At 41.7% G+C, this 26554-nt stretch overlaps 1 protein-coding gene across 1 annotated transcript in view; it reads right to left on the bottom strand.

The window, feature by feature from the left end:
• LOC111954585 (estrogen-related receptor gamma) overlaps positions 1 to 15933 on the bottom strand; it is a 40926-nt gene extending 24993 nt beyond the window's left edge. Inside the window, exons 1-2 of the mRNA XM_023974431.2 lie at positions 15616 to 15933; positions 95 to 340 (exon numbers count right to left, since the gene is read on the bottom strand). Coding sequence (XP_023830199.1) covers positions 95 to 340; positions 15616 to 15671 — 302 coding nt within the window. The 5' untranslated portion in view covers positions 15672 to 15933. The remainder of the gene's footprint in view (positions 1 to 94; positions 341 to 15615) is intronic.
• Positions 15934 to 26554: the final 10621 nt, after the last annotated feature.

Genomic DNA, 26554 nt, shown 5'->3' with positions numbered 1-26554 from the left:
AAGAGAGAAAGAGAGAGAGAGAGAGAGAGAGAGAAAGGGGTTAGACACACATACTGTATGGTACATGCACCCAAGCATAAATCCCTACACACACCTGTTGGCTGTTCCATTGTTCCCCATGCCCGCTGTGTGTCCGTAGAGCCCTGGTGAGTCCAAGCCGTTGGTGTGGTTGTGACTCTTGCCCAGGAGACCAAAGCTGGAGTTGGTGTCTGAGGAGGAACCTTCAGGGCTGGGTTGGGATGGGCTGTCCCCCTGGAAGCTGGGGCTGGGGCTGGAGGGCTCGCGCTTTATGGGGGGACAGGAGGTGTCCAAGCCCCTCACCGACATCCTGCCCAGGAGTCTGACAGGAGGGGGGTGCATAGGATTAATTTATGGTAACATCTAGTAACATAATGGGTGGTACATTGGCTTTGATGTGTGTATGATGTCCTTTCTGTCTAGATCTATCGCAGTTAGAAAACTTGACGTCTATGCAGACCTACACAAATACACCCACCCATGCATACCCATACAACCTCATACCTGTTCTGACCACGTACACACTGATAACCAACTGTCTTCCAGCACCAATTATTTACCAAAACCTCCTTTATCCCTCCCCTTTCCCTTTCAAAAAGAAAAAGGGTAGGAACCATCTTCCCCTCTCTCCATTCTCTGTCACTCTCTGCCTCTTCCTCTGTGCCTCCTACCCCTATCCCCCTCTCCTGATCCGTTTATCTATCCATCCATCTCCACGCTCACCCACCCAGCCGTTTGCAGTTTCCCACATATGCAAAGCTGAGGTCTATTAGACCAACTTGTTATGACAACAGGAGATTGCGTAGGCAAACATATGGAAATCAAAACAAAGATTCTGGCTCAGAGGTTTATTCTCACAGATCTCTTGTGATGTAGTAGATATTACCCATTGTGTTCAGTTACCAGAAGCCAAGTCCTTTTATCAGAATTCCAGCTCTGTCAAGTTTAGAGTTGTAGAGGTATTAATTTTTGGAATGTAATGTTTTTCTATGCTAGTGCTGTATGTTAATGGCATTGTTCAAACTGTAAGCCATGTGTTTTCACATTCTACTGTATGGATTTGTGTTCATCCCCCTACATTCATGCATGTTAATGTACAGATGAGCCTGCCCATGTGAGCGATAAGAGCAGAATAGACACTAATGTTGTTATGTGTTTCAGGAACTGGGCACACGTATAATTATTGTAGACTAACTGATACCTACAGTGCACGTGAAAGTATTCCAAAATGTATGGTGTTTACATGCACACTTAAATGCTGTGCTGACCCATGTGGCCGTAGGTTAGCACACACACTATCGTGTGTTGCCATACCCACTCTTAAAGAGCCACTGAACACGCCGATTGGCAATTGTGTTTTTCTGTTGCTCATTAGAAAAACAAGATTTCAGTCTTGGAAGTGTGTTTCCTGACCGATTCTGCATTTGGTTATGGATGTTTGTCCCCCATGATAGTCGACGGGGGAAGCCTATTTCACTTCCTGAAAATCCCCTGAATAATGCCCCACAGTGGAGGTGTCATAATACCCATTAAATCTAGCGGTCAAATTGTTTCCCATAGTGAAATTTTTAAACACTTAAGATAAGGGCTGTCTTTCGTGTAAGCTTACCCTGGCGTGACGTTTTGATAACCATGTAAATCTCTCTCGGACAAGGTGACTTTTATCAATCTATTTACTCTCAAATTCTAAATTGCTCATTAGCATCAAAGTAGGCATTAGATAGTTAATCCAGAGATTCTTACCTTTGCCTCGTTTCGGCAGTCTCATCCAGATCATAATGGCATTTGTAGTTCTTTATGATAGCCACATTAGGAGCTAATTAGCATTTCATTTTGGGGGGGGGGGTAAATACAGGCGAATATATTGATAAAAGTCACCTTGTCTGAGAGAGATTTACACAGTTATCAAAATGTCACACCAGGGTAAACCTATACAAAACACAGCCCTTATTTTAAGTGTTTCTAAAATCCACTATGGGAAAAATGAATTGTGGAAAAATGATTGGAACCATTTCCTTGTTTGACCGCTAGGTTTTATGACTCATACTGTGGTACTATATGAATCTAAGATAACTCAAGAAATCTGTAATACATTTTGATGTTTTTGCCGAGGATGTTTTAGTTGAGCAATTTTACATCTAACTAAGGTCTTTGGTGCAGTATTCCTTAAATAAAGACATTTGCGACGTGTTGTCTTCTATAAACAAAGTCAGAGCTGCTGGGCAGGTCTGCCTCACTGTCTATGCTACTGGATTGTGAGCAATCACCGCAGCTGTTCACCCCATATTAGTGGGCAAATGGACATTGTCAAATCAAAACCCAACCTTCATTTATACGTTGTGACACACGGATGTTCAAAACTCCGTTTTAGATGAGACCGACTTCATGACCAAAATTATCCTATTTACACTTTGTAGTCAATTTTGACACTAGAATAAATGTTTCTGACTCATATCGATGCCACATAGGCCGTTTTCAAAGGGATTTGTTGATTTTCAAAGGAAGTGGCTCTTTAAAATGACTCACACACTCCCTGTCTGTGTGGTGGAACCCAAGCTCTGTTCCTGCCATGTAAATCCACACGGTAATGACCACCACTCATTTGGTAGGCAAACTATCTGGCTGCCCTAAACATCACTAGAGTCAACCATGACCACGCTCTATCGCCCCTTGAAATCCACAGAGAGAGTGATATTGAAAGAAAAAGAAAAAGAGAGATATTGAAAGAACGAGAGAGAGAGAGACCTCTGTCATTCTAACTTCAACCTTATTCTACTTCAGCTCTAAATCGGATAAATTAATATATTGTTGCCTCTGAAGTGGTCCAACAAAGCTGGCAGAGGACAATGGACTGTGAAGAGACCAGTTTGTTCTCTCATCAGCTATCCATCACACAGGTAGATATTGCTGTGTCAGCTTCCCATAGACCTGAATTAAGGCATTCTCCAATTACTTGGTGGCCATAGATTTTTCTTTCAAAAGGCCCGATTCAGACTTAAGAAATGTACGTCTTTCCTACACATGCCTTTCCTACACAATTCTCAGTAGTTGGAATTCCGACTTACCTTATGAAGGTGCTTAACTGGCTTTGCAGGCATGGTTCCCTTGCRCGCGCTGAATACATTTAATTAAACCACTGAAAACCCTCCTACTTGCTGGCCAACAGATTTTCTCGTGGAGTTTTCATTCAATAGGGTTTTAGTCAATTTCATCTAAAGCCATCCCTTTAAATTTGGTGTGCCTTGAATTTTCTCACTAGAATATATGGAGAGAACGGTTCAGAATATTAGGAATCAATGAAAGAAAGCTATATAAAAACACACATATTTGTCTCCTTTTCAGCACCAATTGGTAGATTTAAAAATACTTTGATCTTACTTTTTACTTTTTAGGGTTATGAAAGTATTTATGAATAGGAAAGTATTTATGAATAACTAAAAACAAATAGTTTGGAGAACCTTTACGCATAAATTATATTGGTGAATCAAAAATAGTGGTTTGACTCATCCTGTAAATTGTCATATTCAATTGTTACATCCATTAAATATTGGAAGGTGAAAAAAAGTCTACATGTCCCAAATTATTGCACAACTTTACTCTAATATGATCCATTAATGCTAGCGACCCCCAGGAACAACTGCACGGACATGACATAGGAAAGAAAGGTAAATGGAATGGAACAACGCAAAATGTAGGCGACAAAATGAACGAAATGAACAATAAAGTGACACTGATAAATGCATGTGGGTATTACTGATGGAGGCTCCCGATAGTGGCAAATATTAACATGATAGAAAAGCCAGGGCATATATAATTATAACATTTGAATATGTTCGGCCCTACAGAAGCTTATAGCTTGGGTCTCCTAACCACTCCTATAGAAATGGTAGATTATCAGATACTCAACAAGAAGGTCTGATTTCATTATTACTGAAACAGGATCCATGTGGTAAATATAAAGATCCAGTCCATTTTAAAAAACAGGCCTGGTACTCATGGCTGATTTTGAAAAGGCTTTTGATAAAGTACTACTGGAATTTCTATATAAATGCCTAGAATCTTTCAATTTTGGAGAATCTCTTGTAAAATGGGTTAAAGTTATGTATAGTAACCCTAGGTGTAAAATAGTAAATAATGTCTACTTCTCAAAAAGTATTAAACTGCCAAGAGGAGTAAAACAAGGTTGTCCACTATCAGCATATATATTTATTATGGCCATATTTATTATGGCCAACAACAATATCAAGGGGTTAGAAATCCAGGGCTTAAAAACAAAGGTGTCATTGTACGCTGATGACTCATGCTTTCTTTTAAATCCACAATTTGGATCCCTCCACAGCTTTATAGAGGATCTAGATACTTATTCTAACCTCTCTGGATTACAAACAAATTATGATAAGTGATATTACGTATTGGATCACAAAAAAATACAACTTTTACATTACTGTGTAGTTTACCAATAAAATTGTCTGATGGTGATGTGTACATACTCGGTATACATAAAATTATCTCACGACAATAAATGTTTATAAAAAGTTAACAAAAACAGATAAAAGCTTGCAGCCATGGTAAGGAAAATTCCTGTCTATTTGTGGAAAAATCTCCCTGATGAACTCTTTAGTCATATCAAGCCAGACAAAATTAAACAGGCCTATTTATATAATGAATATACATTTTAAGGGCAGAAATGATTAAATATTAAAGCATTAGACCTCTCACTAAAGGTGTCAGCCATACAAAAGTTATACTTAAACCAGAACTGGTTCTCTAGTAGATTAGTAAGAATGTCTCACCACATGTTCAAGAATGGCCTTTTCCCCTTTATTCAGATTACAACGTCTCACTTTCGGTTATTTGAAAATGAAATAATCTCCAAAATATCGCTATTTTTAAAACAAGCCATAGAAAGTTGGTTGCAATTTCAGTTTGATCCACCAGAAAATAAAAAACAAATAATAAAACAAATATTGTGGTTAAAATGAAATAAACTAATTGATCAAAAAAACATACTTTTTTGATAAAAGGTTAAATAAGATATAATCTTTGTAAATTCTATCATAAATAGAACTGGTGGAATTATGTCACACATGCAGCTAACAAAATTAGATGGAAATGTCTCTCTATCCAAAATTACAACCAACAAATTGCGGCATTACCGCACAAATGGAAGAGGCAAGTGGAAAGTGTCACGCTCTGACCTTAGAGATCCTTTTTATGTCTCTATTTTGTTTTGGTCAGGGTGTGATTTGGGTGGGCATTCTATGTTCTGTATTTCTATGTTTTGTATTTCTTTGTTTCTGGCCGAGTGTGGTTCCCAATCAGAGGCAGCTGTCTATCGTTGTCTCTGATTGGGGATCATACTTAGGCTGCCCTTTTCCCTCTTTCTGTGTGGGATCTTGTTCTTTGTTTGTGTGCAGGGAGTTTGCACATCGAAGCTGGTCGGTCGTTGTATTCTTTATTGTTTTGTCCTGTTTTAGTTTCACTTCGTGATTAAATTATGTGGAACTCTAAGAACGCTGCGCCTTGGTCTCTTCCTTCCGACGACACCCATTACAGAAAGGGATGAAAGTAAGGAAATTGTCTGTTGGCCCTGCATTAACAGACCAAAATTTGTTAATGAAAGTTGTGATAAATAAAATAAAAAAACATTTTCATTTAATGACCCAAAATGGACATATAGATTCCAAAATAGTTGGGAAGAGATTTTCGATGTACTGATTCCATGGTACATGGTTTATGAACTGATAAACAAAACGACACCGGATTCAAAACTAAGAATTCTTTCTTGCAGCCAATAGAACATTAAATATATGGGGGATACAACCATCTCAACTCTGCGGATTTTTCTGCTAAGAGACAGAATCATTAGATCATTTGCTTTGGTACTGTCCATATGTAGCTTGTTTTTGGACGCAGGTCCAGGAATGGCTGAAGAATTGCAACATTTACCTGGAGCTAACTCTGCAGATAGACTACTGGGTGATTTGAAAAGTAATAGTCAATCGATCAATAATATAATATTTTTAGCATAAATGTTTATCTTTAATTTACAATCTGTAGAAACTATGAGAATAGAAAGGTTCAGAACTTTTGTGAAACAATCCAATATGGATGGTGTTGAGAGACAGATGTGAGGGATTGAGTGGAGCTGAAGGGTGGGACTAATAACAACAAGATAACTAATGTAAAATATACTGTGTCCGTAAAATGTATATAGGTTCAGAACTTCTGTGAAACAGCACAGTTAAAAATATATGGCAAACAGAAATCAAACTGGATGTTCAGAAATAGATGAAAGGGGTTGAGGGTAGCGGAAGGATAGGAGTAAAAACAAACAAAAGATAACTATTTAAGCAATAAGGCATGAGGGGGTGTGGTATATGGCCAATATACCACGGCTAATAGCTGTTCTTAGGCAGGACGCAATGCTGCAATATTACATTTACGTAAGTATTCAGACCCTTTACTCAGTACATTGTTGAAGCACCTTTGGCAGTGATTACAGCCTCAAGTCTTCTTGGGTATGACGCTACAAGCTTGGCACATCTGTATTTGGGGAGTTTCTCCAATTGTTCTCTGCAGATCCTCTCAAGCGCTGTCAGGTTAGGTGGGGAGCGTCGATGCGCAAATCTTTTCAAGTCTCTCCAGAGATTTTCAATTGGGTTCATGTCCGGGCTCTGGCTGGGCCACTCAAGGACGTTGAGAGACTTGTCCCGAAGCCACTTCTGCGTTGTCTTGGCTGTATGCTTAGGATCGTTGTCCTGTTGAAAGGTCAACCTTCGCCCCAATCTGAGGTCCTGTGCGCTCTGGAGCAGGTTTTATTAAGGATCTTTCTGTACTTTTCTCCGTTCATCTTTCCCTCAATCTTGAGTAGTCTCCCAGTCCCTGCCACTGAAAAACATCCCCACAGCATGATGCTGCAACCACCATGCTTCACCGTAGGGGTGGTGCCAGGTTTCCTCCAGACGTGACGCTTGGCATTCAGGTCAAAGAGTTCAATCTTGGTTTCATCAAACCAGAGAATCTTGTTTCTCATGGTCTGAGAGTCTTTTAGGTGCTTTTTGCCATGAGCCTTTTACTGAGGAGTTGCTTCCGTCTGGCCACTTTACCATAAACACCTGATTAGTGGTGTGCTGCAAAGATGGTTGTCCTTCTGAAAGTTTCTCCCATCTCCACAGAGGAACTATGGAGCTCTGTCAAAGTGACCATCAGGTTCTTGGTCACCTCCCTGACCAAGGCCCTTCTCCCCCGATTTCTCAGTTTGGCCGGGCAGAAAGCTCTGGATCAATGGAAACAGGATGCACCTGAGCTCAATTTCAAGTCTCACAGCAAAGGGCCTGAATAGTTATGTAAATAAGGTATTTCCGTTTTTTATTTTTGATCAAATTTGCAAAAACTTGATAAACCTGTTTTCGCTTTGTCATTATGGGGTATTTTGTGTAGATTGATGAGGAAAACATTTTATTTAATCCATTTTAAAACAAGTTTACCTTCTTTTTTTTAATATGGAAAAAGGGAAAGGGTCTGAATACTTTCCAAATGCACTGTGTATATACACTACCGTTTAAAATATTGGGGTCACTTAGAAATGTCCTTGTTTTCCATGAAAACATACATGAAATTAGTTGCAAAATTAATAGGAAATATAGTCAAGATGTTGACAAGGTTATAAAAAAATATTTTTAATTGAAATAATAATTGTGTCCTTCAAACTTTGCTTTAGTCAAAGAATCCTCCATTTGCAGCAATTACAGCCTTGCAGACCTTTGGCCTTCTAGTTGTCAATTTGTTGAGGTATTCTGAAGAGATTTTACCCCATGCATCCTGAAGCACCTCCCACACATTGGATTGGCTTGAAGGGCACTTCTTAAGAACCATACGGTCAAGCTGCTCCCACAACAGCTCAATAGTGACTGTACTGGCCACTCCATTATAGACATAATACCAGCTGACTGCTTTTTCCCCAAATAGTTCTTGCATAGTTTGGAGCTGTGCTTTGGGTCATTGTCCTATTGTAGGAGGAAATTGTCTGTTTTGCGTGTACTATTTAATGAAGCCAGCCAGTTGAAGACTTGTGAGGCGTCTGTTTCTCAAACTAGACACTCTAATGTACTTGTCCTCTTGCTCAGTTGTGCACCGGGGCCTCCCACTCCTCTTTCTATTCTGGTTAGAGACAGTTTGCGTTGTTCCGTGAAGGGGAGTAGTACACAGCATTGTGCGAGATCTTTAGTTTCTTGGCAATTTCTCGCATGGAATAGCCTTAATTTCTCAGAACAAGAATAGACTGACGAGTTTCAGAAGAAAGGTCTTTGTTTCTGGCCATTTTGAGCCTGTAATCGAACCCACAAATGTTGATGCTCCAGATACTCAACTAGTCTAAAGAAGGCCAGTTTTATTGCTTCTTTAATCAGAACAACAGTTTTCAGCTGTGCTAACATAATTGCAAAATGGTTTTCAAATGATCAATTAGCCTTTTTAAATGATAAACTTGGTTTAGCTAACAATGTGCCATTGGAACACAGGAGTGATGGTTGCTGATAATGGGCCTCTATTGGCCTATGTAGATATTCTATAAAAAAATCAGCCGTTTCATCTATGTTAATTCATAGTTTTGATGACTCTTATTCTACAATGTAGAAAATAGTCAAAATAAAGAAAAACCATTGAATGAGTAGGTGTGTCCAAACGTTTGACTGGTACTATATATACAGTTGGAGTCATTAAAACTAGTTTTTCAACCACTCCACACATTTCTTGTTAACAAACTATAGTTTTGGCAAGTCAGTTTGGACATCTACTTTGTGCATGACACAAGTAATTCTTCCAACAATTGTTTACAGACTATTTCACTTATAATTCACTGTATCACAATTCCAGTGGGTCATACGTTTACATACACTAAATTGACTGTGCCTTTAAACAGCTTGGAAAATTCCAGAAAATTATGACATGGCTTTAGAAGCTTCTGAGAGCTAATTGACACTATTTGAGTCAATTGGAGGTGTACCTGTGGATGTATTTCAAGGCCTACCTTCAAACTCAGTGTCTCTTTGCTTGACATCATGGGAAAATCAAAAGAAATCAGCCAAGACCTCCACAATTGTAGACCTCCACAAGTCTGGTTCATCCTTGGGAGCAATTTCCAAATGCCTGAAGGTATCACGTTCATCTGTACAAACAATAGTACGCAAGTATAAACACCATGGGACCACGCAGCCGCCATACCGCTCAGGAAGGAGACGCGTTCTGTCTTCTAGAGATGAACGTACTTTGGTGCGAAAAGTGCAAATCAATCCCAGAACAACAGCAAAGGACCTTGTGAAGATGCTGGAGGAAACAGGTACAAAAGTGTCTATTACCATAGTAAAACAAGTATTTTATCGACATAACCTGAAAGGCCGCTCAGAAGGAAGAAGCCACTGCTCCAAAACCGCCGTAAAAAAGCCATACTGCGGTTTGCAACTGCACATGGGGACAAAGATCTTACTTTTTGGAGAAATGTCCTGTGGTCTGATGAAACAAAAATAGAACAGTTTGGTCATAATCACCATCATTATGTTTGGAGGAAAAAGGGGGAGGTTTGCAAGCCGAAGAACACCATCCCAACCGTGAAGCACGGGGGTGGCAGCATCATATTGTGGGGGTGCTTTGCTGCAGGAGGGACTGGTGCACTTCACAAAATAGATGGCATCATGAGGGAGGAAAATTATGTGGATATACTGAAGCTACATCTCAAGACATCAGTCAGGAAGTTAAAGCTTGGTCACAAATGGGTCTTCCAAATGGACAATGACCCCAAGCATACTTCCAAAGTTGTGGCAAAATGGCTTAAGGACAACAAAGTCAAGGTATTGGAGTGGCCATWACAAAGCCCTGACCTCAATCCTATAGAAAATTTGTGGGCAGAACTGAAAAAGCGTGTGCGAGCAAGGAGGCCTACAAACMTGACKYRGTTACACCAGCTCTGTCAGGAGGAATGGGCCAAAATTCACCCAACTTATTGTGGGAAGCTTGTGGAAGGCTACCCGCAGCGTTTGACCCAAGGTTAAACAATTTAAAGGCAATGCTACCGAATACTAATTGAGTGTATGTAAACCTCTGACCCACTGGGAATGTGATGAAAGAAATAAAAGCTGAAATAAATCATTCTCTCTACTATTATTCTGACATTTCACATTCTTAAAATTAAGTGGTGATCCTAACTGACCTAAAACAGGGGATTTTTACAAGGACTAAATGTCAGGAATTGTGAAAAACTGAGTTTAAATGTATTTGGCTAAGGTGTATGTAAACTTCCGACTTCAACTGTATGTATGTATTTATGTATATATACATTTACAAAAATATATATTTGGGATTGGAAATGATGCAGACAATTACATTGATGGAAGCTACAATCTATCTGCAATATTTTAAAGCTGATCTACCCCCTAATTTTAGTTTTACAAATATATAAATATAACTTCAAAGAGCTCCTTTACTAGGGTACCTATGCATGTTCGTCCACTCACAGCATATTTCCAGCCTCCAAACAGTGGTGAATGGAAAGAGACATTTGACAATTGTTATTAGGCTATAATTTATGCGTCCACTGTTTTTCGTGCGTCTTCGTATCGGCCACTCATCTCTGCCTTGGCAAAATGTCAGTATTCATGTCGAACCACATCGCATTTTGGTGCGTAGGCTATACCACCTGTTTTCAAGTCCATTCATATATTTTTCATGCCTCTGACATGCGGTAATGATACATTATAGTATAATAACTTACAGTTTTGTTGACATTTTGTTTTAATTATTGTGTTTTATGTTTTACTTTCACCCCTGGTTTGCTTCAATATGACTGGTTTCACATTCGTCTCCAGGGATCGTAAAGAAAAATCATCTAAAACAATTGCTATGTGTATTTACAATCCCCTTCTCCAAACGGATTACTCATTTACCTATCTCTTGTCAATAGCTCTTATCAATGCATAAATTACAGTGCATGGAGAATGGTATTATTTATATCGGAAAAAAAGATAGTAGATGCTTTTTCCACTTAGAACCGGCAGGTTCGCTCGACCTTATTCATGGTTTCCCCGCGTTTAAAGGTGGTGGAATAATTATGGAATTAAGTCAAGGTCAGAATACGGCTTTATCTGTAGACACACCTCAGCCACACCTCCATATCCGGGATCTCCAACGCAAATGAATAGCGGGTGAATATGCTATTCTCATGCTTAAGTATGCATAGAGAGAAAAGTGCATAAAAAGGGAATTACGTTCCATTTACTCGCACTTAACTCGGGTCGGAATTTCCCCATAATGCATTAGCATTACAGTGGAATGGTAAAACATGGTGTGTTATCTAACCTGACAGATCTATAATCTATAGCTCTTCAAAAAAGCTCATCAAAGCCCTGTTAGCGCAGTTCCCATAGACTCTGGGTGTAAATCACAGACTCAGAGGAATATTATAAAGCAACAGGCTGTGTGTGAGTGTGTGTTCGTATCCAAAACAACTCTAATTGCACCTTGGAAACAAAGAGCAAAATGCAGCGTGAAACGACTGACGGTCAGACAGAAAGATGGGAGCAGACAGATAGAGAGAATGTGAAAAACAGAGAGGGAGAGAAAGAAAGGGCTCAATCGCTGGGCCATTAACCCGGGGTGTGTAGAAAGAAAGGAAAAAGAAACGAGAGGAGGCAACACTCACTCTCAAAATGAGCAGCCACAATACAGACGATGACCAAAAGGACAAGAGAGCCGGGGACACACACAGACACACACAGGGAAGGAAAAAGAGGTAGAGTGAGGGAAAGTGTCAAATTGTTTGCAGGACTAAAAGGCAGGTAGAAAAACCGTACATTCAAGTTTTATTAAAATTATTATTTGGGTATATTTTGTTTTTGTGCCCATTCGTTTAGTAGTCTATTTTGAAAAAATATATATAACACATACAGTGGGGAGAACAAGTATTTGATACACTGCCGATTTTGCAGATTTTCCTACTTAAAAAGCATGTAGAGGTCTGTAATTTTTATCATAGGTACACTTCAACTGTGAGAGACGGAATCTAAAACAAAAATCCCGAAAATCACATTGTATGATTTTTAAGTAATTAATTAGCATTTTATTGCATGACATAAGTATTTGATACATCAGAAAAGCAGAACTTAATATTTGGTACAGAATCCTTTGTTTGCAATTACAGAGATCATACGTTTCCTGTAGTTCTTGACCAGGTTTGCACACACTGCAGCAGGGATTTTGGCCCACTCCTCCATACAGACCTTCTCCAGATCCTTCAGGTTTCGGGGCTGTCGCTGGGCAATACGGACTTTCAGCTCCCTCCAAAGATTTTCTATTGGGTTCAGGTCTGGAGACTGGCTAGGCCACTCCAGGACCTTGAGATACTTCTTACGGAGCCACTCCTTAGTTGCCCTGGCTGTGTGTTTCGGGTCGTTGTCATGCTGGAAGACCCAGCCACGACCCATCATCAATGCTCTTACTGAGGGAAGGAGGTTGTTGGCTAAGATCTCGCAATACATGGCCCCATCCATCCTCCCCTCAATACGGTGCAGTCGTCCTGTCCCTTTGCAGAAAAGCATCCCCAAAGAATGATGTTTCCACCTCCATGCTTCACGGTTGGGATGGTGTTCTTGGGGTTGTACTCATCCTTCTTCTTCCTCCAAACACGGCGAGTGGAGTTTAGACCAAAAAGCTCTATTTTTGAATCATCAGACCACATGACCTTCTCCCATTCCTCCTCTGGATCATCCAGATGGTCATTGGCAAACTTCAGACGGGCCTGGACATGCGCCTGCTTGAGCAGGGGGACCTTGTGTGCGCTGCAGGATTTTAATCCATGACGGCGTAGTGTGTTACTAATGGTTTTCTTTGAGACTGTGGTCCCAGCTCTCTTCAGGTCATTGACCAGGTCCTGCCGTGTAGTTCTGGGCTGATCCCTCACCTTCCTCATGATCATTGATGCCCCACGAGGTGAGATCTTGCATGGAGCCCCAGACCGAGGGTGATTGACCATCATCTTGAACTTCTTCTATTTTCTTCTATTTTCTAATAATTGCGCCAACAGTTGTTGCCTTCTCACCAAGCTGCTTGCCTATTGTCCTGTAGCCCATCCCAGCCTTGTGCAGGTCTACAATTTTATCCCTGATGTCCTTACACAGCTCTCTGGTCTTGGCCATTGTGGAGAGGTTGGAGTCTGTTTGATTGAGTGTGTGGACAGGTGTCTTTTATACAGGTAACGAGTTCAAACAGGTGCAGTTAATACAGGTAATGAGTGGAGAACAGGAGGGCTTCTTAAAGAAAAACTAACAGGTCTGTGAGAGCCGGAATTCTTACTGGTTGGTAGGTGATCAAATACTTATGTCATGCAATAAAATGCAAATTAATTACTTAAAAATCATACAATGTGATTTTCTGGATTTTTGTTTTAGATTCCGTCTCTCACAGTTGAAGTGTACCTATGATAAAAATTACAGACCTCTACATGCTTTGTAAGTAGGAAAACCTGCAAAATCGGCAGTGTATCAAATACTTGTTCTCCCCACTGTACCTAAAAGATGATCAAAGATGTCAAGTATAGGTATATGTGGATTTAGGTTACACTAGCTATGCATCCTCCTTAACTTGCCCATTTAGCCTCTAACCCCCTGGTCAGTGATTTGAGTCAAAGGAGTCTTGTGCATGGTGATTCCTAATGGGCCAATAGGAGATGAGGTATCAGGCTGGAGATGAAACACTAGCATCACTGATGACTCTTAGTTTAAGTGTGTAAAGGGCTTGGGTCAAATCAGTTGGTGCTGGAGATGTTGGGTTAAACCAGTTAAGGGCTGGACCTGTTGGGTCAAAAATTGTTATTTACAATGACAGCCTATGTCTTGACAGACTGGGGAAGGGGATAAACATGGTAACACTTCTCCTATACCTGTATATTATATATGCCATTTAGCAAACAGTTTATGTATGGGTGGTCCCGGGAATCGAACACACTATCCTGACGTTGCAAGCGCCATGTTCTATTAAAGATGCACTATGCAGAAATCGCTCCACCATTTCCTGGTTGCAAAAAATTTGAATAGTTCACTTAATTTCAGTTTATGTGACAAAACAAGCAAGCATAGTGTAGAGAATCATTGTACCATCTAAACTGTTGTGAAATATATATTCTATAACCAAAAATATAGTATTTTCAGCTGTTTGAAGCTGGTGTACAAAACCCAAAGTAAAAGACACTAATATGTAACTTAAGAACGGGGAGCATAGAAATAGTGCACATAGAACAGATCTACCGCTTCTTAAACTTGCTTTCAATGAGAATGACAGATATATAACACACATTTCTATGTGAATTTGGTCGGGTCACCCAAGAAGTTATATATTGCAGTTTTAACTGAGCTACAGAGGACCACATATTTTCACTATAATTACACTATCAACAACACATAGTTACACAAAACATAAAATCGTGCTCTGTTTCTGCATCCTCTACTCACCCCTCTCACCCCTCCTCCATCTCCCTCTCTCTCTCTGTCAGTCAGTCTCCCTCAATGTCTAATATCCGGTTATCCTCCGGTTAGGGTCTTATCTGAGCTGTTGTCTAGTTCTGTATTATCACAGGGTTAACAGGATTTGCTTTTCAGTGTTGCAACAAATAGCTAATAACACCAACCTACAGAAGCGCACCTCTCTCTGCAGTGTTAATGCTTCACACAACACAATGCAGATTGATAACAAACAACATGTAAACAATGCAAACAAAATGATAGTGGTAATTAATTTAACAATTATCAATTATCAATTAAGTAATCTATTACAGGGAGTAAGAAAAATGTTCAATTTGGACAGTTATGTTATTTTTCCACTTGTACATAGTTGGAATATTTAGTGATAAAAACAAGTTCAAGAAACACAGTAGTATAAAAAATTGAGGCAAAGGCCGTCACAACTGTAAGTACAATTCTTCAGTGCACCAGCATACTAGTGGAACGACTGTAGACTAGAGTCTGCAGCAGTTTATGGACCCTTACTGATCCTCACTGCTCTGCAGGGGGTAAGATACCACACATTTCACTGCTTTCCTCACCTCATCTCTCTCTACTTCCTAATCTTCTTTCTCGACCACTTCCAACTCTCCCTTTTCTTCTCTCACATTTTCACACCCTGTTGCTCCTCTCCCTCCCACCTTCTCTTTCCCTCTCAGACCTAGTCCCTCAGCTCTGCGCACACAATGCAGGTATGTGGGTTTCATCCATCAAAGTTATCCTCTCATTCAGACACTCTTTTTCAGTAAAAATCCAAGAGGTACACTTGTTCCCTAAATAACTACATATGACAGCCCACTACCTTTGTTTCACACAGGTGTGCTTGTGCTGACAKAGAAGATATGTCAGTACAAGATATACCAAATAGCAAATAAAAACACCCAAACTAAGGTCTTCATTTGAGAACGAGACAGCAAGTCGTAGTGCACATGCACACTGTTCAATGCTTACCATTGCCTAAATAACATCACTGTGCTATTTAACTTTCTTTACACTCCACCGACAGTTTGTATACATACAGAATATGGATCAGAATAGTCCATGTACTTACTCAGTGTCAGGGTGATAGGTGAAACACTCAGGGAGGTACAGCTCTACTAAATCCATGTGCTCTTTGACACCATACTCTGAGGAGCAAAGATCCCTGTCAGCTTCCTCTTTCTTTCTTTAGTTGGTCTGTGTCTCCCTATAACTCTCTGTCTCTGTGTCTCTACCAATCTCTGTTTTTCTCTTATACACACACTTTCACTGGAGCAACAGTCTCTCTCTCTCGCTCTCTCTCTGTTTCTGTGTGTCTCTCTGTCTCTATTTCTCATGCGCTCACTGACTTTCCCTCTAGCAGCAGTGTTGACACTCCAGCCAGTGAGGTCTTAACTGTTGTGGCTCGCTCTATGATAGAGCACTCTAAGCTAGGGCTGGCCCTCATGAATATCCAGGAACTATTTTGCATGCCCCTCCCCCTGTACCACAATGTCGGCATTTGATTGGCCACCGTCTACTCCAATGAGAGCCGGCCAGACTCTAAATCGGAATTTCTGGTAAGGATATCTTTCTTTGTCCTAATAAAAACATTTTCCATTAGTACATTACAGCCTGGGAGGCTGACAATTTAAATTAATTGTTGCATTTGAATAGAGTTGCAGTTGAGATGTGTGTGTGTGTACTCGTGCGTATTTGCAGGGTTGGGGGGTAACCGATTATATGTAATCAGTTACATATAATCTGATTTAAAAGAAAATGGAATCAGTTACATTACCAGCATAAATATTGTAATCAGTTTACAGATACYTTTGAAAAATGTGATTATTATATCTTGGATTGCTTTTAAATTGAGAAAGCATACTTGCAATTTTTTTGAACATTTCTGTTTCCCAATGACATTGAATTCAGCATTGAAAAAAGGCACAAGTTGAAGTTTGTGTACTACCCACTGTGCCCAGTGGGTAGTAACTGTATCAGATGACATTTAGAAAGTAACCTACTCATCCCTGCCTGTTTGTAGTGAGGCCAGTGAGTTCTGAAAGCTTTTGTCCTACTGTGATGATACCTGATCCTTAAGGACATTCTATACATACATCTATCTAGGTTGTGTCCATGTCCTACTGAACAACAGGTGCCACAGCACTCCCTCCAACCACCCCTACCCCCAAACACACACACAAAAACACACACACACACACAAACACACACAAACACACACAAACACACACACAAAAACACACACAAACACACATGCACGTTGATTTCCTTTATTTAAAGCCCTGATTGACATAAGTTAAGTAACTCAATGATGCAAGCCTCCCTAACTGTTTAACTCACAGATCCCCGGCACCAATCCTGGATCTGTCACTAAAATGTGCCTAATCTGAAGCTCTGACCTCTCTCTGACTGACACACACACACCATATGCACACACACACATATGCACACACACACATATACACAACACACACACACACACACACCACACACACACACACACACACACACACACACACACACACCACACACACACACACACACACACACACGCTGGAGTGTGCTCTGGCAACTTGCCATCTCTGGCACACGAGCAGGTATCAAAGAGGAGCAACAATGTTCAAGGTGAAAAGGGGGTTAGATTCCCACTGGAGCACACTGACTTGATGTGAAAAATAAGACCATCATCAACACATTACTATGCCTGCATGCTTACAGCATACTTTGAAGACACTCCACTCATGTCTTCTCTACAAGGCACATATTTTCATTTTCTTTCCTTTACTAAAGAACTCAGGACCCTCTTTAGTCCTCAGCATGTCCCGGCTGAGTCTTAGGAAATCTCTGATCATTGGATGGTGAATCACTTAACAGAGAGATTGCCTGCGATCAGCCAGCGGCCAAATCACCCCACAAAGCCTCTCAGCTAGTTTACTGTATCAGAAAGGCTTAGAGGAAAGAATATAGAGAGAGGAATACAAAAACACAAACAAACACACGCACAGACAGACAGACAGACAGACAGACAGACAGACAGAACAGACAGACAGACAGAAGACAGACAGACAGAAGACAGACGACAGAAACAGACAGGACAGACAGACAGACAGACAGACAGACAGACAGACAGACAGACAGACAGACAGACAGACAGACAGACAGACAGACAGACAGACAGACAGGACAGACAGACAGACAGACAGACAGACAGACAGACAACAGACAGACAAGACAGACAGACAGACAGACAGACAGACAGACAGACAGACAGGACAGACAGACAAGACAGACAGACAGACAGACAGACAGACAGGACAGACAGACAGACAGACAGAACAGACAGACAGACAGACAGAGCAGACAGACAGAACAGACAGACAGACAGACAGACAGGGACAGAACAGACAGACAGACAGAACAGACAGGACAGACAGACAGACAGAGACAGACAGACAGACAGACAGACAGACAGGACAGAGAGACAGACAGACAGACAGACAGACAGACAGACAGACAGACAGACAGACAGACAGACAGACAGACAGGACAGACAGACAGACAGACAGACAGACAGACAGACAGACAGACAGACAGACAGACAGACAGACAGACAGACAGACAGACAGACAGACAGACAGACAGACAGACAGACAGACAGACAGACAGACAGACAGACAAGACAGACAGACAGGGGACAGACAGACAGACAGACAGACAGACAGACAGACAGACAGACAGACAGACAGACAGACAGACAGACAGACAGACAGACAGACAGACAAAACCACAGAAAGAGAGAGAAGGTAAGAGAGAGAAAGAAAGAAAAGGGTAAAAAGAGAAAGACGGATGGAGAAATAGAGAGGAAGAGGTGGAGGGTACGTCCAGATTACAATGACTGTTTCCAATTGTCTTTTCTAATTTCATTAGCTGGTCATCTAACACAAAGGAAGGTGATGCAGGGGTGAACAGAGTAAGTGTGCATACAGTATGTGTTTCTGTGGTTTTGATATCAAATCAGTGTAAACGGACACATCAGATTTAAATCTAGGTAGTCTGAGTAGTGTTCCGTGTTCTGAAGTGAACCTCACCCCACCCCCCACCCCCCTCTCTCTTTCATACGCACATGCTGTACAACACACAATATCATGTTCTGAAGCGACCCCTGGAAAAACAAACTTAAGCAAGGAGAAATCGCTTTGCTTATCTGCTTTTTGCTAAACCCCAAACACCAGACTCCATGGAGTGGTTCTTATCACACAGGTAATGAGCTCCACATGAAACACCTCACTCACACACACACACACATGACGCATAAAACTCCTCACAAAACACACACACCTGCACATATATACGCATACAATGTACAGTGGGGTTCGRAATTATTGCGTCCCTTGATAAAGATGGGCAAAAAAGACCTGTAAAATAAATAACGCGAATAATGAGCTATATTGTATGCTCAAAACATTTAAAAAATACATATTTTTATACTAATACAATTTCTCAGAGAAAGATATTTTGTTTAGCAAGTAATACAAAAAAATATTGGATCCCCTGTTTTCAATGCTCCAACACTGAGCCTTTTCCTAAAATATTTTATGATATTGGACACATTTGGCTGGATCTTAGACCATTCCTCCATACAGAATCTTTCCAGATCCTTGATATCCATCGTCTGCGCTTATGGACTGCCCTCTCCAATTCAAACCACAGGTTTTCAAGTCCGGAGACTTGAGAAGATGGCCATTGCAAAATGTTGATTTTTGTGGTCAATTAACCATTTATTTTATGAATTTTGATGTGTGCTTGGGGTTATTGTCCTGCTGGAAGATCTATTTGCGGCCAGCCTCCTGGCAGAGACAACCAGGTTTACGGCTGAAATGTCCTGGTACTTGGTAAAATTCATGATTATGCAACTGATCTTAGCAAGGGCCCCAGGACCGGTGGAAGCAAAATAGCCTCATAACATCAAAGATCCACCACCATATTTTACAGTAGGGATTATGTATTTTCTACATATGCATTGTCCTTTCGAAATGCCAAACCCACTGCTGATGTGGCCAAAGACCTCTATTTTCGTGTCATATGACCATAGTGTCAAAATATCTGTGTCTGTGTTCAGTGCGGCTATCATATACAATCACCAAATCTCAACTTAATCTCCAACGTAAATGTAACACGTGAAAATAATCTTCACAGGGAAATGATCTTCAATAAACCATTTAGGAAGAATACGATTTAGGTATGAGAGTTCCCCTAATAGCTGTTACTACCAATAGATTCTTTATAGCCTGAACCAAGTTATTGTGCTGTTTCATTCGGTCGTACACTTTGGCTAATTCAGGTACAAAGCCATAAACAAATTGAATACGGAGAGGAGAGCAATTATGATTTATTTGATCAATTAAGTCGTTGTTTGAGCAAGATTGACATTTTCTATGGCACAAGCAGTCATGGGGGGATGGAATACAATAATAGTGAGACACACAAGAGCAGGGCCACAGTGGCGTCTTGTTAGCCACTTGAGTTTAATATCACAGGAAATGAGTTTGTTCGCTTGCTCTAATGATAATACCTGCATTACCTTACCAGACCGTTCCTTTTAACTTTGTGATTTCAAGACACTCATGTATTTTAATGCATTTCTGAATAAAAACATATGAAACCAACCTGGGGTACTGTTCTGTATTTGGTGCCCTAAGCTTAATGTCATTTTTGATGAGCTTCATGAAAATGGATGTCCAGCATATTAAATAGATTGGCTTTTTCAAGGAAGATTGGCAAGACTTTTGTGGAATCTATTAAAATAAAGATCCCACTTTCTCATGTTCGATAAGCTCTCTCCCCAGAGGTCGATGCTATGCAGCCTACCTTCTCAAAGCTCTGAAAAGGAGAGACCTGTAACACAAAACTAAGCAGTCAGCATTGACCATAGTATGGATTACTTCCGCTTTTCATAATCTGAGAGAGTTGGGGAAGCAACCCTCAAACCTCACACAATAAAAATGGCAGAGTCAATTTTACTTTAATTGAAGAAGATTTAACTGTGCTACAGATAATATTTGGTCCCAGTCTAAAAAGAGTAAAACATACTCTGGCAACAGAGTAATTTTTTTAGAGTTGTATCTGCTCATATTTAGTGTTGATATTTAACTCTGCGTCATTGGGTTTCACTCTGTACGGTATTAACTCTCTGCAGTATTAACTCTCTGCAGTGTTGATCAGTATTCTAGAGTTAATTATGTAGGGTAACGTTTACTCTCACAATATAATCACAACAGTTAATTCAACTCCTATTGAGACAAACTGAACACTATTTTGGGGGTTTATACAGTCCCATTTGAGGTGAAAAGGTGTAAAGTCTCATTTACATATTTCTGTGTCATATTATGGTGGTTTACAATATGACATCCAATCACTATTCGTATCCATTTCACAGGGAGGCTATCCAGCAATCACCCAGGACTTACACTCAGAATGCATGTCAGAGGAGGGACGAGAGGACTGATGTTACAGACTACCTACAGTACATCATGTAAACTGGAACAGCCTTTCAGTAAAGGTTCCAACAAATCCAACCACTTATTAAGATTAGTTTAGTTAAGAAAATGTATGTTACATATCATTGTGTAGTATAAGATCAAAAACAATCAATGTACATGTGAAAACACAGATATTGAAACAAACCATTCAAAAAAATCGACCTGAAACAGAGCATGCTGGGAAATATGACAATGATGTCCATCCTACATATGTGGACACTCCATAGTTTTAACTCCCTGTCTCTGGTTACTCTTAATGGAGTTAAAAGTACTCCGTCCCATTCAATTTCAGTTATCAACACTCACTCCAGTGGGGTCAATTTAACTCAGTGATTTCAACTCACCTTGATTTACTGTACTCCCTGCCCAATCCCAGCACCCTCTCCATAAGGACAGCTGTCAGATTGAGTTCTAAACCAAGAGCGTCTCTCTCTGGTGTCCCCAACCCCCTACTGTCTCACCTCATCATTCTTCCTCTGGTCCTTCTGACATCATCACTGCGAGACGCACTGAGAATAATCAGTTTAGCTATCGTCTAACTCAGTGCAATCCATCAATTACTTAGACATGTTGTAGGCAAACACTATCGTCTCACTGCACAGATATAGTACATGCTAGGGACAGAGAGATAGACAGACAGAGAGAGAGATAGAGGGAGGGGGACTGGAGGAAGGGGTAAGGAGTAAGGAGTAAGGAGTAGGAGAAGAGAGAGGGAGAGACTATATGGATGGGTCTTTGGATAGATAGACTGACAGATTGACAGTTTAGTGCCAGGAAGAGCAGATTGGTCAAAATATTGATCAGTCACTCACACATTAAATATTGATCAGGAAACAGGATGTATTCACTATCAGAGCCTTGCCACCAGTGGCTGTTCCCTCCCTGTGTGGGAAACTGTAGTAGAACCTCTGGGACCACCTGATCACGCCACTGACCATAAAACTGCTACTTGGTCTATGGTGACAACCAACTATTCAATGGTTTGAAATGGTTTCCACTGCTCACAAGACCCTGTATGGTCCCGTTTGGAATACAGAGGGAAACACTGTTGGGTCGCTGCGGGACCATAGCCAGCCTATTGCTGCTGTCCCTAAACACTTTGGTCTGGATTGCCCTCTAGTGGAGTCCTAAAAAGCCAATTCTTCCTCCCTTCATTGGAGTAATCACTGATCTGAAACTATAACGTAGAACACTTGCTTTCACCTATGATAGGTATAACCTCTCTCTCTCCCTCCCTCTCCTTCTATCCCCCACCTTCTTTCTCTCTCTTTCCCTCTGTCATTGTGTTTAGCAGATAACCCACCAACCTGTATTTTCAGCTGGTCATGTAAGCAGACCTTTTTTAACCACTGGAGGATTACAGACGGGATGTCCTCTCAGCAAGGAGTACAGGATTAACAAGTTCACTTCCCTTCCCTTTATCTATCTCCCTATGTACAGATACACTATATATACAAAGGTATGTGGACACCCCTTCAAATTAGTGGATTCTACTATTTCAGCCACACCAGCTGCTGACAGGTGTATAAAATCGAGCATAAAGACATGCAATCTCCATAGACAAACACTGGTAGTAGAATGGCCTTACTGAACAGCTCAGTGACTTTCAACGTGGCACCGTCATAGGACGGCACCTTTCCAACAAGTCAGTTTGTTAAATTTCTGCCCTGCTAGAGCTGCCCCGGTCAACTGTAAGTGCTGTTATTGGGAAGTGGAAACGTCTAGGAGCMACAACRGCTCAGCTGCTAAGTGAGATCACACAAACTCACAGAACAGGACCGGTGAGTGCTGAAACGCGTCGCACATAAAAATTGTTTGTCCTCCGTTGCAACACTCACTACCGAGTTCCAAACTGCCTCTGGAAGCAACGTCAGCACAAGATCTGTTAGTCGGGAGCTTTGTGAAATGGGTTTCCATGGCCGAGCAGCCGCACACAAGCCTAACATCACCATGCAGAATGCCAAGTGACTGGTGGAGTGGTGTAAAGCTCGTCGCCATTGGACTCTGGAGCAGTGGAAACGCGTTCTCGCGAGTGATGAATCACGCTTCACCATCTGGCAGTCCGACAGACAAATCTGGGTTTGGCGGATGCCAGGAGAATGCTACCTGCCCAAATGCATAGTGCCAACTGTAAAGTTTGGTGGAGGAGGAATAATGGTCTGGGGCTGTTTTTCATGGTTTGGGATAGGCCCCTTAGTTCCAGTGAAGGGAAATCTTAACACTACAGCATACAATGACATTCTAGACGATTCTGTGCTTCCAACTTTGTGGCAACAGTTTGGGAAGGCCCTTTACTGTTTCAGCATGACAATGCCCCCGTGCACAAAGCGAGTTCCATACAGAAATGGTTTGTTGAGTTCAGTCTGGAAGAACTTGACTGGCCTGCACAGAGCCCTGACCTCAAAATCCATCGAACACCTTTGGGATGAATTGGAACGCTGACTGCGAGCCAGGCCTATCGCCCAACATCAGTGCTCGATCGAACTAATGCGCTTGAGGCTGAATGGAAGCAAGTCCCCGCAGCAATGTTCCAACATCTAGCGGAAAGCCTTCCCAGAAGAGTGGAGGTTGTTATAGCAGCAAAGGGGGAACCAACTCCATATTAATGCTCATGAATTTGGAATGAGATGTTTGACAAGCAGGTGTCCACATACTTTTGGTCATGTAGTATATCTCTCTAAATTACATATATTTTTGTCTCTGTCTTCCTGTCCTTCCTAATTCTTAATACTCTTCCTTTTCTCTCTCTTTCTTTGTATCTCTCTTTCTTTTCTGCTCGCCTTTCTCCTCAAATGATGAATATGTATGAACTTTCCAATTTGTAAGTCGCTCTGGATAAGAGCGTCTGCTAAATGACTTAAATGTAAATGTAAATGATGAACAGAGATATGGAGAAAACAAAACAAAAAGAGGGAGGGAGAAGATTCACCAAGGTCACCACGGCTCTTCACACCTTATCTCTGTTGTATTCTTTGTCATTCTCATATCTGGCCTTTTCTGCATACACACACCTGCTTCCCAGGCCTATCACGGGGCACATCTCAGGTGTGAAGCCACCAGGGTGGTGCTTACACAGGTGGAATACTGTTAGTCAGCACCTGACCCTCTCAGCATGATGTCTCAAACTCAGACACCTGCTGACGACAGCAGGAACCTCACATACACACACACGCACATGCACGCAGATAGACACGCAGGCAGACAAACAGGCAGACACACTCTAAAGATCGGATTACCTGGCCTACCACCTCACAGTTAACCTCTCTCTCCACAGGTGGTATAATCTTACTCTGTCTGGCAGTCGACTTAATACACAGGGTTGTTAGGTGCAAATTTCCTCCCACTTCATCCCACCTCTCTTCTGTTCTTCCTCTCTCTCACTCTCTCCAGTTCCTATACCCATTCTCCTTCTTCCATTTTCTCTCCCTCATTATCATTCTTGTTCTCTCTATCCCCTGTCCTCTCTCTGCATCTCCTTCTCTCTCTCCAATTCCTCTCCATCTTTCTCCTTTCTCTCCCCTCTCCTGTCCCTCCTACTTCTCCTTCTCACATACCTGTTCCTCTCTCTATGCCCTCTACCTCTCCCCACCCCCCTCCCTCATATAAAGGTGGATCGGTTGAGCAGCAGCCAATCAGCCAGACCAGTGGGTCTCAGCTACGCCAGGAACACCACTCCAAGATTACACATGATAATGACTGGCTTTGGAGGACCGCCATAACTGATGTCTTCCAATTATAGATGTATAACTATCGATCTGTCAACACTAGAGAAAGGGAGGCAGTAGAGGGATGGAGGGATGGGGAGAGTAAAGCTCTGTAAAGAAATGTTTACTTAACCCATGCGACATGGAATGAAGGATGAACATGTATTGTAAAAATGACAGAGAACAACTCATCACTGACCAACTTGACCTTAGAATGCAGGCGGAAGATTGAGGAATGCAATAAGATAGCTATTCTCAAAACTAATTGTGGGTAGTGGCACACACTGTTTTGGGAGAGCAGGAAGCCGATAGAAACCTAAGTTAGGTGGGTATACCTGAGTACAGGACAGATCTCTCCCACCTGGACAAAGGAAACACACACACACACTCACACAAACATTTCTATCCCAGCCCAAATGCCCTCTAGTCAACTGCCCTGGTCAAAATACCCCACTCTAGATACACACTTTCAAATACCCTCTAAATGCCCCCAGTCTAAATAGCCCACAACAACATATCTTAACATCCCATCCAGCCCCTGCTCTGTCCGACTCAGTACTCACTCTCCCTGTTTCCTCCAGAGCCCTGCAGCCAGCTGCAGTCAGTCAGTCTCAAGGACAAACGCCTTCAGCTCTACCCAGCTCTCTTCCTTCCTCTCCTCTCTGTAGCTCAGCGATGCAGCAGCACAGACTTTTCTCTCCTCTCCTCTGGACCAGCGCTGAGTTCACATACCCCACTCAGTCCTGAGTGTGTGTGTGTGTGATAGGGGAAGAGGATAGAGAGGAAGTAGAGGACACAGCTCTTCTGCATTGCCATAGATACAGGGATCGCTGTAGCAGCCTTGCGAAGGGGAGGGAGAGGAAGGGAAAGAGAGGCAAGAGCATCACGTTTTAGTGAGGTTCTCCGTCAGCATGTGAGTTTGATGCAAGTACACTACATATACAAAAGTATGTGGACAACCCTTCAAATGAGTGGATTGGGCTATTACAGCCACAGAGTTGCTGACAGGTGTATAATCGAGCACACAGCCATGCAATGTCCATAGACAAACATTGGCAGTAGAATGGCCTTACTGACGAGCTCAGTGACTTTCAAAGTGGCACCATCATAGGATGCCACCTTTCCAACAAGTCAGTTCCTCAAATTTCTGCCTTACTAGAGCTGCCCTGGTCAACTGTAAGTGCTGTTATTGTGAAGTGTAAATGTCTAGGAACAACAACGTCTCAACCGCGAAGTGGTAGGCCACACAAACTTACAGAACGGGACCGCCGAGTGTTGAAGAGCGTAAAAATCGTCTGTCCTTGTTTGCAACACTCACTACCGAGTTCCAAACTGCCTCTGAAAGCAACGTCAGCACAACAACTGTTCGTCGGGAGCTTCATGAAATGGGTTTCTATGGCCGAACAAGCCTAAGATGACCATGTGCTATGCCAAGCATCTGCTGGAGTGGCGTAAAGCTCGCTGCCATTGGACTCTGGAGCAGTGGAAACGCGTTCTCTGGAGTGATGAATCACGCTTCACCATCTGGCAGTCCGACAGACAAATCTGGGTTTGGTGGATGCGAGGAGAACGCTACCTGCCCGAATGCATAGTGCCAACTGTAAAGTTTGGTGGAGGGGGAATAATGGTCTGGGGCTGTTTTTCATGATTCGGGCTAGGCCCCTTAGTTCCAGTGAAGGGAAATCTTTACACTACAGCATACAATGACATTCTAGACAATTATGTGGTTCCAACTTTGTGGCAACAGTTTGGGGAAGGTACTTTCCTG

Source organism: Salvelinus sp. IW2-2015, linkage group LG28 (genome assembly GCF_002910315.2).
Source record: "Salvelinus sp. IW2-2015 linkage group LG28, ASM291031v2, whole genome shotgun sequence".
NCBI classification, from domain to species: Eukaryota; Metazoa; Chordata; class Actinopteri; order Salmoniformes; family Salmonidae; genus Salvelinus; species Salvelinus sp. IW2-2015.
The sequence above is the reverse complement of the archived record's forward strand: the minus strand, read 5'-3'. Positions and strand labels throughout refer to the sequence as shown.